The sequence below is a fragment of the Podarcis raffonei genome, chromosome 4 (assembly GCF_027172205.1).
Source record: "Podarcis raffonei isolate rPodRaf1 chromosome 4, rPodRaf1.pri, whole genome shotgun sequence".
Lineage (NCBI taxonomy): Eukaryota > Metazoa > Chordata > Lepidosauria > Squamata > Lacertidae > Podarcis > Podarcis raffonei.
In genome coordinates this window covers 83,852,692-83,867,204 of record NC_070605.1, presented here as the reverse complement: position 1 = coordinate 83,867,204, position 14,513 = coordinate 83,852,692, and the positions used below count along the sequence as shown (strand labels likewise).

The window sequence follows — 14,513 nt, the reverse complement described above, 5'->3', positions numbered from 1 at the left end:
ACACACAAGTGCAGATGCCAAAAGCCCTTTGGCCACTCTTCTTCTTCTTCTACCAGAGAGGGGAGGGACGCGGGTGGCGCTGTAGGTTAAACCACAGAGCCTAGGACTCACCGATCAGAAGGTCAGCAGTTCGAATCCCCGCAACGGGGTGAGCTCCCGTTGCTCGGTGCCTGCTCCTGCCAACCTAGCAGTTCGAAAGCACGTCAAAGTGCAAGTAGATAAATAGGTACCATTCTGGCACCTTTCCCCCCTAGAAAAATAGCACTGCCTAAGCATACCAACGCTTAGGGACGTGAGTCGCGCTGTGGGTTAAACCACACGTCCTAGGACTTGCCAATCAGAAGGTTGGCAGTTCGAATCCCTGCGACGGGGCGAGCTCCCGTTGCTGGGTCCCTGCTCCTGCCAACCTAGCAGTTTGAAAGCACGTCAAAGGGCAAGTAGATAAATAGGTACCGCTCCAGCAGGAAGGTAAACACCGTTTCCGTGTGCCAGAAGTGGCTTAGTCATGCTGCCTGCATGACCTGGAAGCTGTACGCCGACTCCCTTGGTCAATAAAGCAAGATGAGTGCCACAACCCCAGAGTCAGCCACAACTGGACTTAATGGTCAGGGGTCCCTTTACCTTTACCAGAGAGGGGACTCAGGAGTGATGTACAACACTAAAGTCTCACGTCTGTAGAAAAGACTCTGTGACCCAGAAAAAAGACACAATGCATGTACTTTTGTAATCAAAGAAAATCTATAATAAAAATTATTATTTTTTAAAAAATGAGTGAGTGCATCAATGGCCAAAGATTCTTCTTTCTTTCTTTTTAAATTGGCAGCAGTGTGTTTCCAAAAGATAACAGAAAACTTTACCAGGAGCTGTGCAATAGCTAGCAGAAAGTTAATGTAGATCTCAGTGAATAATGTTATTATTTCCTAAAGAGGCACATGTTTTTCATGCAGAGCTGCCTTTGGCACATCAAGCCTATCAGAGAAATATATATCTTTAAGCAGGCTATCATGATACTTGCCACACCACATTAGAAACCAGTCAGATACACCTTGCTATTTATTGATTTATTTCAGGTGGTAAATATCTACCCACCCACCTCCCACACCCCTTGCTTAAGAGATGCACGATGCGCTTGGTAAATGAGGGCTCTTTCCCTTGGTGTGTTGTGATGGTTATAAAAATCATACTATAATATCTTTCCCAGAGAGTAGGGAAATGAAGAATTTGACACAACTCCTTCAGATCTCACCTTTAGTGTGTATGTCTTTGGTGTGATTCTTTTTTCTCAACAAGACCAACTTTAGTCTTTATTTCACTTTACTCTTTAGAAAGAACCAGAAGAAGAAGAAGAAGAAGGAGGAGGAGGAGGAGGAGGAGGAGGAGGAGGAGGAGGGGGAGGAGGAGAAGAGGTGGCCGGATGATTCTACTGCCTTCATCTCTGTTTCCCTCCTCTATTTGTATTCCTTAAGACGAGAATGCATATTATTCTATGACTACATCCTGGAACCTCTTTGGGAATTTTATAATGATCTGAACTAAAAATAACTGGAGGCAGTCTACACACATCTGTGATCAAAATAGATGGTGTGCATTCTGCTTAAAGTTTCTAGGGGCTGCGCTGAAAGGTGATGCAATACAAGGAGGAGAAAGAGATTTGCTAATGTTCCTATTCCATCCTTCTACAAGAGGTCTAAAACTTAGGACTGTCATGGGCAGATGCTCAATAATAACTAAAGCTAAAGAAGATGCAAGATCACTGTTCCTTGCTTTCCCCCTCGGAACTTTATACGTATAGAGCCATGCCGAGGCAAATGCAATATAGGACGTTTGTATACAAAGCTTGCACTGGATTGTACAGCAAATGTAAATTTCGGACTACATGTGCCATAGTTTCTGATGGCGGAAACTGATGGGAACTGTAGGCCACATCATCTGGAATCTATCAGTTTGGGAACCCAATGCAAGCTTTGAAAAATGCAAGGGCGCTCCCCTTCAGCATAGACGCTCACATGTCCTAAAATGTGAAAAAGAAACAAACAGGATCTTCTTGCAGCAAGACTGCTCCCGCTGTTTCAAGGTTCCTAGTTCCGTCCATTAGACCAAGGGGTGGGTGTGTGTGTGTGTGTGTGTGTGTGTGTGTGTGTGTGTGTGTCTTTCAGTGTGCATGTGAGGGTTTCAGTATGGATCAAGGTCTGTTGCCGCAGTGTGGGGAGGGGTTGCAGGGCAGGATGGGGTTGGTAGTGGGGGTTTAGTGGAGTGTGCATGGGGTTTCAGTGTGGGTCAGTGTGCGCGCATTTGGATCAGTAGAAGATGCAGTGTTGTGAAAGGGCTGTTTGTGTGGGGCAGGTTGTGTGGGTGTTTCACTTTGGGGTGTGGTTTCAGTTTTGGGCAGGGTGTGTGTGGAGGTTCGGTGTGGAGCAGGGTGTGGGTGTGGGTGTTTGTCACTGTGGGGTTAGTTATGAGTGGGCTCCCGTAGACTTCAGGGGGGCAAGAGAACCTTAATAACTTTTGAACCACTGCTCAGAGCTTTGGATATGGTTAAGAATTCAATACACTTTGCATTTAAAGGAAAATATATCAAATGTGCATTTTCTGAAGCAATACAGCCATCCTTCCCTATTTGAACTTATTCAATTTTTGCAAAGCAATCCTCCAAATTTTTTAAAATGTCTACATTAGGGGGAGATGCATTTAAAAATGAATAAGGTTAGTGAAAATAACGTACACAAATGCATTGTATTAGGATAAATTGCTTGTAAAAATGTGTACGATAACTCAAACTGCATACAAGAGTGTGTTCATTGGGATAAATCTGTGCTAAAATGCTCAATAATTTTCATTTTAAAAATAGCAAATTGCAGTAGAAACGTGGAAAGCTGAATTCAAGGTTGACAAGAGGAGAAACTGAGATAATTGAGAAGTCCTTCCATCCCTTACTCAGAACTTCATCAAAGCAATGAAAGATTGCCTTATAACAGCAGTAATTTTATTGGCTACTCATCTTAACTAGATGGTGGCATTCCTTTGCCCTTTTGATTCCAAAACAACTTCTTTGTTGAATCTGAAGAAAGCAGTTCCTGACTAGTTCAGGCCTTTTACCCTGTGTTATGTTTTCCTAATAATTATTTTTAACTTGGCAAGCGGTCTCTCTTTGATACTTCTCTGCCCTGGCTAATTTAGAAAGGAATGTCTAGAAGATACACATAGCAGCCAAGTCGATCTCTTGGATGAGCTTATCACAGGGCTTGTGGATTTTGACTTTTGGTCTTAACAAATTCCACTAGTATGAAGTCAGTTGACACGAAGATCTTTGGCACATTTATTTCCCAGCAGGCATTAAACCATGATGCAAGCAGATTTCCAACTGGTGAACACAGCCCAAAATAGCAGCCGGGTCAGCAGGCCTATTGACTTTTAAATGTTGACAAAGGAAACTTCCTGAAGTGTCTGCTCAGAAACTGTGCATTCAATAGTATCTGCACTGACTCCACTGCATGTGCTGTTTGCATGTCTTAGATCTATAAATAGCAAACACAGAAATCTTTGCTATCACTGCAAATAATTGTTTATCTCCTAAACCCATAAAATTATAAAGGTTGCTGGTGTGGAATTAGTTTTTTTAAAAAACCTAGATATTTTTGGCACACCATCAGAAAGCAGTTCTTAGATGACAATAAAATCCACCCTTCACTTTGAGAGTAATAAAGGTAAAGGGACCCCTGACCATTAGGTCCAGTCGTGACCGACTCTGGGGTTGCGGCACTCATCTCGCTTTATTGGCCGAGGGAGCCAGTGTACAGCTTCTGGGTCATGTGGCCAGCATGACAAAGCCGCTTCTGGCGAACCAGAGCAGCGCACGGAAATGCCGTTTACCTTCCCGCCGGAGTGGTACCTATTTATCTACTTGCACTTTGACATGCTTTCAAACTGCTAGGTTGGCAGGAGCAGGGACCGAGCAACGGGAGCTCACCCCGTCGTGGGGATTCGAACCGCTGGATTTGAACCGCAACCTTCTGATTGGCAAGTCCTAGGCTCTGTGGTTTAACCCACAGCACCACCCGCGCCCCTTTGGGAGTAATATGCTCCCTTATAAGCACAGGGTGGCGAACAGGAAGCAAATTTAGGGATTATCCACACTTTTGTCTTGTCCTGCTTTCCTGCCCTCCCAAACCCCCAGCAATTTGGGGTTTCCCCAATTCCCATTTGCTCTGATCTAATGCTAAATGGAACTACAGTTCCGGGTCTACTCTATGGAGGGGCAATGTGTTCTAAATGTCCAGCGTGCATGCAGCCTTAAATATTATTCCTGGTGGGAAGGGAGGGGAGAGGAGGGATAATCTGAATTTACACTCTCACAATCTGGACCCGATTTCTCAGCCCTTGATGGTTGCTTTCAAAGCTTTCATTTATTAAAAGGCTCCGGTGGTTTGCAATCCCAACAGAGTGCATTCACAGATGTCTTCTTGCAAACAGTGCACTTTATTCCACTTTTTTTCCATAAAGTCCCTCTCCCAACAGTTTTCTGCTCTGAAAACAGAAAGCGGAGCTAGTTACAAAGACAGCACACACAACGGTTTGTTCAAAGCCCTTCTCTGCCCAAGAATCCTGGGAACTGTAGTTGGATGTTTGACTATGTTTTTATACAGTGGTACCTCGGTTTATGAACTCAATCTGTTCCAAAAGTCCGTTCTTAAACCGAAACCGTTCTTAAACCAAGGCGCGCTTTCCCTAATGAGGCCTCCCACTGCCAGTGCTCTTCCAATGTTCGGTTTCCATTCGTAAACTGAGGTAAAGTTCACAAACCAGGACACTACTTCCGGTTTTTCGGAGTTCGTAAACTGAATAGTTCATAAACAGGGCTGTTCTTAAAATGAGGTACCACTGTATATGCTGTAAGTGGCTGGTGAAACCCAGCCAGATGGGCAGGAACAACAACAAGAACATAGGGGCTTTTATTGGGGGGTTTGTTGCTCTTATTGATATTAATTCTTTGTGTCTTTGTTTTGGCTCTTGTTATGATTAGAAGGCACTGCTAACAACAAGGCCAGTGGAAGTGATGATATCTCACCTGAACAATTTAAAATTTTAAAAGATGCTGTTAAGGTGCTACACTCAATATGCCAGCAAGTTTGGAAAACTCAGCAGTGGCCAGAGGATTGGAGATCAGTCTACATCCCAATCCCAAAGAAGGGCAGTGCCAAAGAATGCTCCAACTACCGCACGATTGCACTCATTTCACACACTAGCAAGGTTATACTTAAAATTCTACAAGATAGGCTTAAGCAGTATGTGGACCAAGAACTCCCAGAAGTGCAAGCTGGATTTCGAAGGGGCAGAGGAACCAGAGACCAAATTGCAAACATGCGCTGGATTATGGAGAAAGCTAGAGAGTTCCAGAAAGACATCTACTTCTGCTTCATTGACTATGCAAAAGCCTTTGTCTGTGTTGACCACAGCAAACTATGGCAAGTTCTTAAAGAAATGGGAGTGCCTGATCACCTCATCTGTCTCCTGAGAAATCTCTACGTGGGACAAGAAGCTACAGTTAGAACTGGATATGGAACAACTGATTGGTTCAAAATTGGGAAAGGAGTACGGCAAGGCTGTATATTGTCTCCCTGCTTATTTAACTTATATACAGAATTCATCATGCGAAAGGCTGGGCTGGATGAATCCCAAACCGGAATTAAGATTGCCGGAAGAAATATCAACAACCTCAGATATGCAGATGACACAACCTTGATGGCAGAAAGTGAGGAGGAATTAAAGAACCTTTTAATGAGGGTGAAAGAGGAGAGCACAAAATATGGTCTGAAGCTCAACATAAAAAAAACCACCAAGATCATGGCCACTGGTCCCATCACCTCCTGGCAAATAGAAGGGAAAGAAATGGAGGCAGTGAGAGATTTTACTTTCTTGGGCTCCATGATCACTGCAGATGGTGAGAGCAGTCATGAAATTAAAAGACACCTGTTTCTTGGGAGAAAAGCAATGACAAACCTAGAAAGCATCTTAAAAAGCAGAGACATCACCTTGCCAACAAAGGTCCGTATAGTTAAAGCCATGGTTTTCCCAGTAGTGATGTATGGAAGTGAGAGCTGGACCATAAAGAAGGCTGATCGCTGAAGAATTGATGCTTTTGAATTCTGGTGCTGGAGGAGACTCTTGAGTCCCATGGACTGCAAGAAGATCAAACCTCTCCATTCTGAAGGAAATCAGGCTGAGTGCTTACTGGAAGGACAGATCCTGAAGCTGAGGCTCCAATACTTTGGCTGCCTCATGAGAAGAGAAGACTCCCTGGAAAAGACCCTGATGTTGGGAAAGATGGAGGGCACAAGGAGAAGGGGACGACAGAGGATGAGATGGTTGGACAGTGTCCTCTAAGCTACAAACATGAGTCTGACCAAACTGCGGGAGGCAGTGGAAGACAGGAGTGCCTGGCGTGCTCTGGTCCATGGGGTCACAAAGAGTCGGACACGACTAAACAACTAAACAACAACAACAACAAATGATTCCATTTGACTGCGTGTGTGTGCGCCTTAAAGACACCGGGTGTACGTCGGGGTGGGTGGGTGTGGGGGGTAAGGCGTTATTGTAGGCGCGTCCCTCTTTTTCTTCGACTTCCTCCCTCCGCATTAGGAGCCGCAGGCTGGGCTTTCACTTCGGCGCGCGTACTACATCTCCCAGCATGCAATTGCGTAGCGCGCAATTGCTGCCACTCTTGCGGGAAGGGGAAAGAAGGAGCCGTGTTCCCGGGCGCGCATGACTTCGGGAGCAAGTTTCTCCTCCTGCCGGATCCAGCGGGACTTACTCCCGAGTAAACGAGCCATAAGGGATGCTGCAGCCTCAGGAGCGCCGGGTTGGAGTTTCCTTAGAAGGAGGGGAAAGAAAGAATCGGGGTTTTCTTTTTTTGAACGGGAAATCTCTCTTAGAATCCTAGAGTTGGAAGGGATCCCGAGGGCGATCTAGTCCAACCCCGTGCAATGCAGGAATCAAAACACGCAGTCCCGCCCATCCAGTGTGAAACCACGCCGGATCCTGCTTTGCTTTTGTGCTTGTTCCGGCACTTTTATTGTTGCGTCGTAGCCCCTCTTACGAAGCTGCCAGCAGCGTTTCTGGTTTTGTGAGTGCGTAAGCTCGTAGGTGGGGTCCTTTGCAGCCCGCCCCCGAAAAAGAAATGTCTTGCTGCACCTTCAAAACTAACCATTTTATTGCAGCTTGCAGTTTTTGCCAGTTTGGACAAAACGCCTTATCCTCAGCAGAGAGATTTCTGCATTGCAGGGGGTTCACTGGATGACCCTCGGGGTCCCTTCCAAGCCCCAAATCCTATGATTCTATACATTAATACAAAGGGGACATCTCGAAACGGGGAGTACAGAAAGGCAGGCAAAGAACTGTGTGTGTATAGGGGCTACAAATATGTACAGCCAGAAGGCTGCTCCCCTTGTCTTTCACAGTCCCTGATGCTTGAAGCAGAAAACCCAAATAGTGCGAAGTTCCCTCACCCTTCTTGTGGACCAAGGGATGGCTTGGCCAGTAAAGCATGATACTCTTAACCTCAGATTTGTGGGTTAAAGCAGGGGGTTGTGTGACCCAAGTGGTCCCTTCCAGTTCTATGATTCTGTTGTGGGATAGCTATAGCAACAAGCTAAGTAAGAGTCAAGTCTGTTGCCCTTTAAAACTAACCCACTCCCCAATTTGTTCCTCATGCCCCTTAGTTATTATTATGTATTTTATTATTTTTTAAATTTATCTACCGCCCACCATCCAACGATCACAAGTCAGTGTGCTTTCTCTTTGCTACTTACTGAGATATTTTTCTACTGAGAGGGTGAGCAGGTGTGCTTAGTTGCCCATGTCTGGTTGCACTAGTAATTTGGGTTGCCTGTTTTGAATTTTTTGGGCCTAGAAACTGATAAATCTTGATAAACGTCTGGACAGATTTTTTTTGTTCCACAAAGAGAAAGCCCCGGGGTAGGTGGGTGTATCTGTTAACAGGGAGCAGTAGGAAGGCATTACAGTGGTACCTCGGGTTACATATGCTTCAGGTTACAGACGCTTCAGGTTACAGACACCGCCAACCCAGAAATAGTACCTCGGATTAAGAACTTTGATTCAGGATGAGAACAGAAATTGTGCTCCATTGGCTCAGCAGCAGCGAGAGGCCCCATTAGCTAAAGTGGTGCTTCAGGTTAAGAACAGTTTCAGGTTAAGAACGGACCTCCAGAACGAATTAGGTTCTTAACCTGAGGTACCACTGTAGTTTAACCTCCATGGACCTTGAGTAGTTTGTGCAGCTGTGTACAAAACTGGAAGGAGGTTCTGTAGGAGTCAAATATATCTGGCAGTACAGTGGTGCCTCGGGTTAAGTATTTAATTCATTCCGGGGGTCCGTGCCACCGGAGCCCGATTTCTGTTCTTATCCTGAAGCAAAGTTCTTAACCTAAAGCACTATTTTTGGGTTAGTGGAGTCTGTAACCTGAAGTGTATGTAACCTGAAGCGTATTTAACCTGAGGTACCACTGTATATCTTTGAATACCAGAGGCTGTGGGATGTCCAGTAAGGGGGTTTTTACCTGCCCATAACAAGCAATAGACCATACTCCTATGGTTGTACATGTTGAGCTGCTGGGTGGCAGCCTTTCATGTTTGTTTAATTTTATTACAGTGACTTGCAGTCAAGCGTTCTGAGACATGAACTTGTGAGATCGCAACAGGAAAATGGGTGACTGTTCAGAGGTATGTCGCCGCAAATTTATCTTTGCTCTGTATACAGTTTTGATTTTAAAGCTCCTATTCTAATCCTTAACAAGCTTAATAAATTCACAGAAGCCACTAGCACGCACGCACACGCACACACACACACACAAACCCCCACTTTTCATGTGTGCCCATGTTAGTCTATACCATTTACCAAAAAGGGAAAAAAAGTTTTGTAAAAACATTTTACTTGGTGTTTACAAGTCCAGCTCTACATTGTTAATTATATGGATAGTTTAAACATCGTTTGAACACTTCCAAACAAACCAGCATTTTATTTTTCACACACAGGAAAATTAAAGCAACCGAACGATTAATGTGACTTGGCTTTGGAGATGTTGAATTAGGTCGTTGACAAGAACAGAGAAAACTGTATCTTCTTATGTCTCTCAGGATGCTTCCAGATGACTTGTTTATTGACAATTTATCCTGATTTGTTTTACAGGGAGATTGGGTGACATTGACTATGTAATGAGCATTCATTTTGATTTGTTTAGATAGATGGCAGTGCCTCAGAGCAAGTGTCATTCCACACTTTCCAGTGCGGTTCCCCACCACGTTCCTTACAGCAAAAAGTCTGAAATTTTTAGGAAGCGGGGTTATTGAGCAATCAGCTATAATTGTGCAACCCAAATTTGCCAGTATGTGACTGGATGCTACTTGAAAATTGTGAGAATCTGAAAATGCCCTTCGTCACAAGAACAATTTCCATTTCCTTTTGGAGTGTCCTGTGTCAAAGGCAGGGCCAACATGGCAGCTAGTCTGATACACTGTGTTTTATGCATGTGTGCTGAAACCATATTCTCTGATTTCAGTGTTTTTATTTCTAGACCAGTGTGAAAATACCATTTGGATGCAAATATCTAGACGCAGTTTTCTCCATCCCCGAGAAGAAGCTGCCGTATGCTGTGATTCTCACGCATGGAGCATCTGGTGATATGAATTTCTCTCACCTTGTATCTTTGGCAAACTACCTGGCCTCTCATGGATTTCTGTGTCTGCGATTTACCTGCAAAAGCCTCAATATCATCTATAGAACTAAAGCATATAAAGCTGTTGTGGTATGAAAGACCAAGTTTGCTTTTTAGTTCAAGGGGAATGAAACATTGTGCTCATTCTTGTACCCTAAAATGTTGTAATCCTTTACTTCTTTATCCAGGATTAAGCCCCATTTAGCTCATTTGGGTTTCTGAATAAATGTGTATCGGATTGCAGTTTAAACTAGATCGTCCTTATGTAGCTTACTCCAATCAACATGTAGACTTCATAATATAAAATTTATATGTATGTAGACGTGGGTCTTTTTCATGTGGTTTCTTTATTTTTCACTATGTAAGAAACTGAGTGTATTGAAAGCAATTCCTGTTCTGTGTGCATCTTTTAGCAAGTTACTTTCTAGATGTTTCTATTGATTATCCAAAAAATATTAATCTTTAACCTTTTTTAAAAGGAATATTTAAGATCATCAGGCAACTACACACTTTCTGGCATTTTTCTTGGAGGTAAGAAATTTGGTGGCATATATATGTAACACGACTTCTTATTTCCTTCCTACAAAACAGGGTGCTGACAAATATTTTTGAATGAGGCAGTCATTTCACATACCAGGTTTTTGTTGTTGTTGACTGCATATGTATATTTTAAAGATACGGATTTAAGCTACAGTGGTACCTCGGGTTACAGATGCTTCAGGTTACAGACATTTCAGGTTACAGACTCTGCTAACCCAGAAATAGTACCTCGGGTTAAGAACTTTACCTCAGGATGAGAACAGAAATTGTGTGGCGGCGGCGGGAGGCCCCATTAGCTAAAGTGGTACCTCAGGTTAAGAACGGTTTCAGGTTAAGAACGGACCTTCAGAACGAATTAAGTTCTTAACCCAAGGTACTACTGTATTTCTGCTTAGCATTTCCGAACAACACAGACCTTTGTCCTCACTTAAAGAGTCAAAGGCCAACACAAACAGTTCATTTTGCCTCCAAATGAGACTAGGACCCAAACCAATGGATTCAAGTTACAAGAAAGGAGATTCTGACTAAACATCAGGAAGAACTGTGTGAGGTGGTGGCCTCTCCTTCCTTGGAGGTTTTGAAGCAGAGGTTGGAAGGCCATCTGTCATGTGTAATCTAGTTGAGATTCCTGCTTTGCAGGGGGTTGGACTAGATGATCCTCAGGGTCCCTTCCAACTCTACTTTTATGATCCAAACCTTTAATTATGGAACTCCATGCATCGATTCACTAACTACCTATTTGATAAGGAATTCAGTGTTGCACTTTTCACCTGCACAAGTATTTCAGCTTGCCAGACAGAATGGTCTGTCCTCTCTCCCCCCGCTTAAAGGCATCCAATTGGTCAGAGCTGGAATTGACCTGATCCAACAGAACTTTTCCTAAAACTGTTACGGACCTTGACAGCTTCTTGGCTGTGATTTAAGCCTATTTCCTCCAGCAGCACTGAGGTAGCTGCAAAAGTTCATGTTGCCTCCATGTAAATTAATCCCTAGATAATGTGCACCAACTGTAGCAGGTTCCCCAGTTTTGAGTGCTTTCAGCAGAGAAATATGGAGGATTAGAAGTCCGAGAAAATGGTTGTTATACAGAATGCGTAGCTCAAATCACAAAAAATAATGTATCCTCCCCCTTGATTCTTAATGGGATGTAGGCCGTTCAATGGGCTCGCGCGCTGCCGCTTCTGTAATACGACAAGCCGACCAAGATAAGGACAGCTTCATTCAAGGTCTGATATGCTTGTCTTACCCGCTGCATCGACCAAAGCTTCACTCTAAACTTCGGGATGAAGATTTATTGTCCATTAAGTCCCCTGTGCTATTTGTGTCTGGAGATACAGATGAGATGTGTGATAAAGTGAGTACCTGGACGCGCTGGAAAGGGGAGCAAATAACACTCTTGCTTAAAATGTGCAATACCAATGAGATAAGCCCGTGTTTTCTAACATGGTAATGAAAGGAGCTTCTGGAGGTTTGTCTTGCTGGGTTGCCACGTTCAAATTAATGGCGGGTGAGTAGCTTTGGTTTCTTTATCACATGGGTAGGCAAACTAAGGCCCGGGGGCTGGATGCAGCCCAATCGCCTTCTAAATCCGGCCCATGGACGGTCCAGGAATCAGTGTGTTTTTACATGAGTAGAATGTGTCCTTTTATTTAAAATGCATCTCTGGGTTATTTGTGGGGCATAGGAATTTGTTCACTTTTTTCCTTCAAAATCTAGTCCGGCCCCCCACAAGGTCTGAGGGACAGTGGACTGGCCCCCTCTGAAAAAGTTTGCTGACCCCTCCTTTAACAGAAGCTTCACCTCCTCTCCCTTTCTCCACACTTAGTTATTTATTTCTTAGTCAGTACTTACAAATAAATAAGTCAAACCCATAAAAAAGCACATTTCCCCCTTTGGAATTGCCCAGTTTGTATCCAAAGCAAACCATACTTCATTTTAGAACTTTTGTTTACATAGCATATGATTTTACATCTTTTCTACTGCAGGTCATAGCTGCTTCTGTTAGCAATGAGTTTTGTATATTTTCCCAGAGCAAGGCAGATTTTCTGGAAAAAAAATCATCTATCTTACCCACTAAAGTGTGTGCGCATGAAGTTAAGGGCAGCACTCTTTAATAATCTTGCTAGCACTATTAAACACCACCATTTTTTTCCTTGCATATCACGTGATGCTCTGCTTAGAGAACCATGCGAAGTCAACATGGACAAAAGATATTCCTGTGCAATGTTGACAGTTATTGACCGCCTCACCCAAGTAATGCTGGCTTCTGTGGGAAATGAACTCTTTAAGAGTTAGATACGTCTTTCTGATCTATTTTGTCCCTCCATTTGTTTCAATAGCAACTGCTGGATGGCGTTGCAGTCAAAATGCAAGCGCCCAAGAAAATCCATTGGGTTGAAAAGGCAAACCACAGCATGGCAGTGAGAGGACGAAATGCAGACGACATCTCAATGGAAATAAACAGGCAGGTTTTGTCTTGGATCAAAGAAATCATTGAAGAGCAACAGAAGCAATCGGCCAATTCCAAATAGCCTCTGTACTCGGTACAGGATGGATTAATAACACCACCTTATAGGATGGATTAATAACACCACCTTATAGGAGTATAAGTAATCAGCTCTGTGCTAAAGCACTGGCAAAAACAACTGTGTTTTTGTAACTTCATTATAGTGTGAAATATGTTCTCTTGGGTTTTGTGTATATATAATGTTCAGAGATAATGGAAATAAATAAATCTTACTGTGTTTTACTTTCTAAAAAAAGCATTGTATCTGACACATCTACTTTTATACATGGTATTTTTTCCAAGGCAAATATGTTACCAGACAATTCTTTACTGGATTACATGAAATGGGTAGCCTAGCCGTACCATGCCAAGTGGAGCAGTTTGGAGACCGATTTCCTCCAATGTACCAGATTATATCTGCATTGGGTAAACCTGAATTTACAGGGGGAAAACATTGAGATTGGTATTGTTTGGTGTCACATTATCTGGACTATGCAGACTAAAAGGGAATGCAAACAGTAAAGGTAAAGGGACCCCTGACCATTAGGTCCAGTCGCAGACAACTTTGGGGTTGCGGCGCTCATCTCGCTTTATTGGCCGAGGGAGTTGGCATACAGCTTCCGGGTCATGTGGCCAGCATGACTAAGCCGCTTCTGGCGAATCAGAGCAGCACACAGAAACGCCGTTTACCTTCCCGCCAGAGCAGTACCTATTTGTCTACTTGCACTTTGATGTGCTTTCGAACTGCTAGGTTGGCAGGAGCAGGGACTGAGCAACGGGAGCTCACCCCGTCGTGGAGATTCGAACCACTGACCTTCTGATCAGCAAGCCCTAGGCTCTGTGGTTTAGACCACAGCTCCACCCGCAAACAGTAGTAAACAGTAAACTTTGCATCGTAGAGTCGGCACCATCATATAGGCTCTGCAAGAAAATTCCAGAAGAACACAAGGGTGGGTGGCTGGCTGGTTATTATGGGGGACAAGTGAGGGATTAGACCCAGTGTGCCATATTTTGAGAAAGAAGTTTGTTCAGTTCTTTGTGACTACAACATGCCTGTGGAAACCTGGTAGACAAGGGCAAAGGCTTTCCCCCAATGTGCTAACTTTCTGCATTTGGGGAGGAAGCACCCAAACATGCGATTCTGCATCTTTAAAATGATTTTGTAAGTTGGCATTCTGAGAGCCAATATGCTATCCCTGGAGGGGCAGCTTCGTACAGGGTAGACATGAATGATACAGTATTAGTTTCAAAACAAGTCTGTGAAACGGCATGCTTTTGCCACAGGTCCCTTAAATGGCTTGGAATAATTTTTATTCAACCATCCTGGTGTTTCCTGCTTGGCAGGGATGTTTCCTGCTTGACAGGGGGTTGGACTCGATGGCCCTTGTGGTCTCTTCCAACTCTATGATTCTATGATTCTATGATCCTTCCTAGTTAGGGCTTCAGTGTAGTTTGGCAATGAGAAGCTCAACTCCTTTTCTGAAATCCATATGATAGCAGGTCTCTTTGGACAGCTGTTACAAGCAAAAGTTTTTTAAAAGACTACTGAATTAAACAAGCTTAATATAAACCCTACTAATGAAGCTTGAACACACCCTAGTCAGTTGTTTTAACAATTACTTGAAAGGTTCCCAATTGTATTTTCTTTCTTGTTAGCTTCAGCTATATAGATTTCTAGTCCACATTTTCCTTTCCTTCTCACGCATATTATTTTGGTGTGTTGCGTGTAATCTGCTTAA

General features: G+C 43.6%; 1 protein-coding gene across 5 annotated transcripts; it reads left to right on the top strand.

Annotated features, from left to right (window-relative positions):
• The first annotated feature begins 6,653 nt into the window (after nucleotides 1-6,653).
• TEX30 (testis expressed 30) lies at nucleotides 6,654-12,839 on the top strand. 5 transcript variants are annotated; one of them, XM_053384458.1, is made up of 6 exons: nucleotides 6,654-6,814; nucleotides 8,666-8,736; nucleotides 9,588-9,818; nucleotides 10,208-10,259; nucleotides 11,420-11,622; nucleotides 12,608-12,839. In XM_053384458.1, exons 2-6 carry the CDS (start codon nucleotides 8,719-8,721, stop codon nucleotides 12,797-12,799), a joined length of 696 nt encoding a protein of 231 aa, XP_053240433.1. In that variant the 5' UTR covers nucleotides 6,654-6,814; nucleotides 8,666-8,718; the 3' UTR covers nucleotides 12,800-12,839. The 5 variants fall into 5 exon arrangements, with proteins under 5 accessions (XP_053240433.1, XP_053240437.1, XP_053240436.1 ...); XM_053384462.1 differs by lacking the exon at nucleotides 6,654-6,814 and adding an exon at nucleotides 6,838-6,856; XM_053384461.1 differs by lacking the exon at nucleotides 6,654-6,814 and adding an exon at nucleotides 7,625-7,649.
• The last annotated feature ends 1,674 nt before the right edge of the window (nucleotides 12,840-14,513 follow it).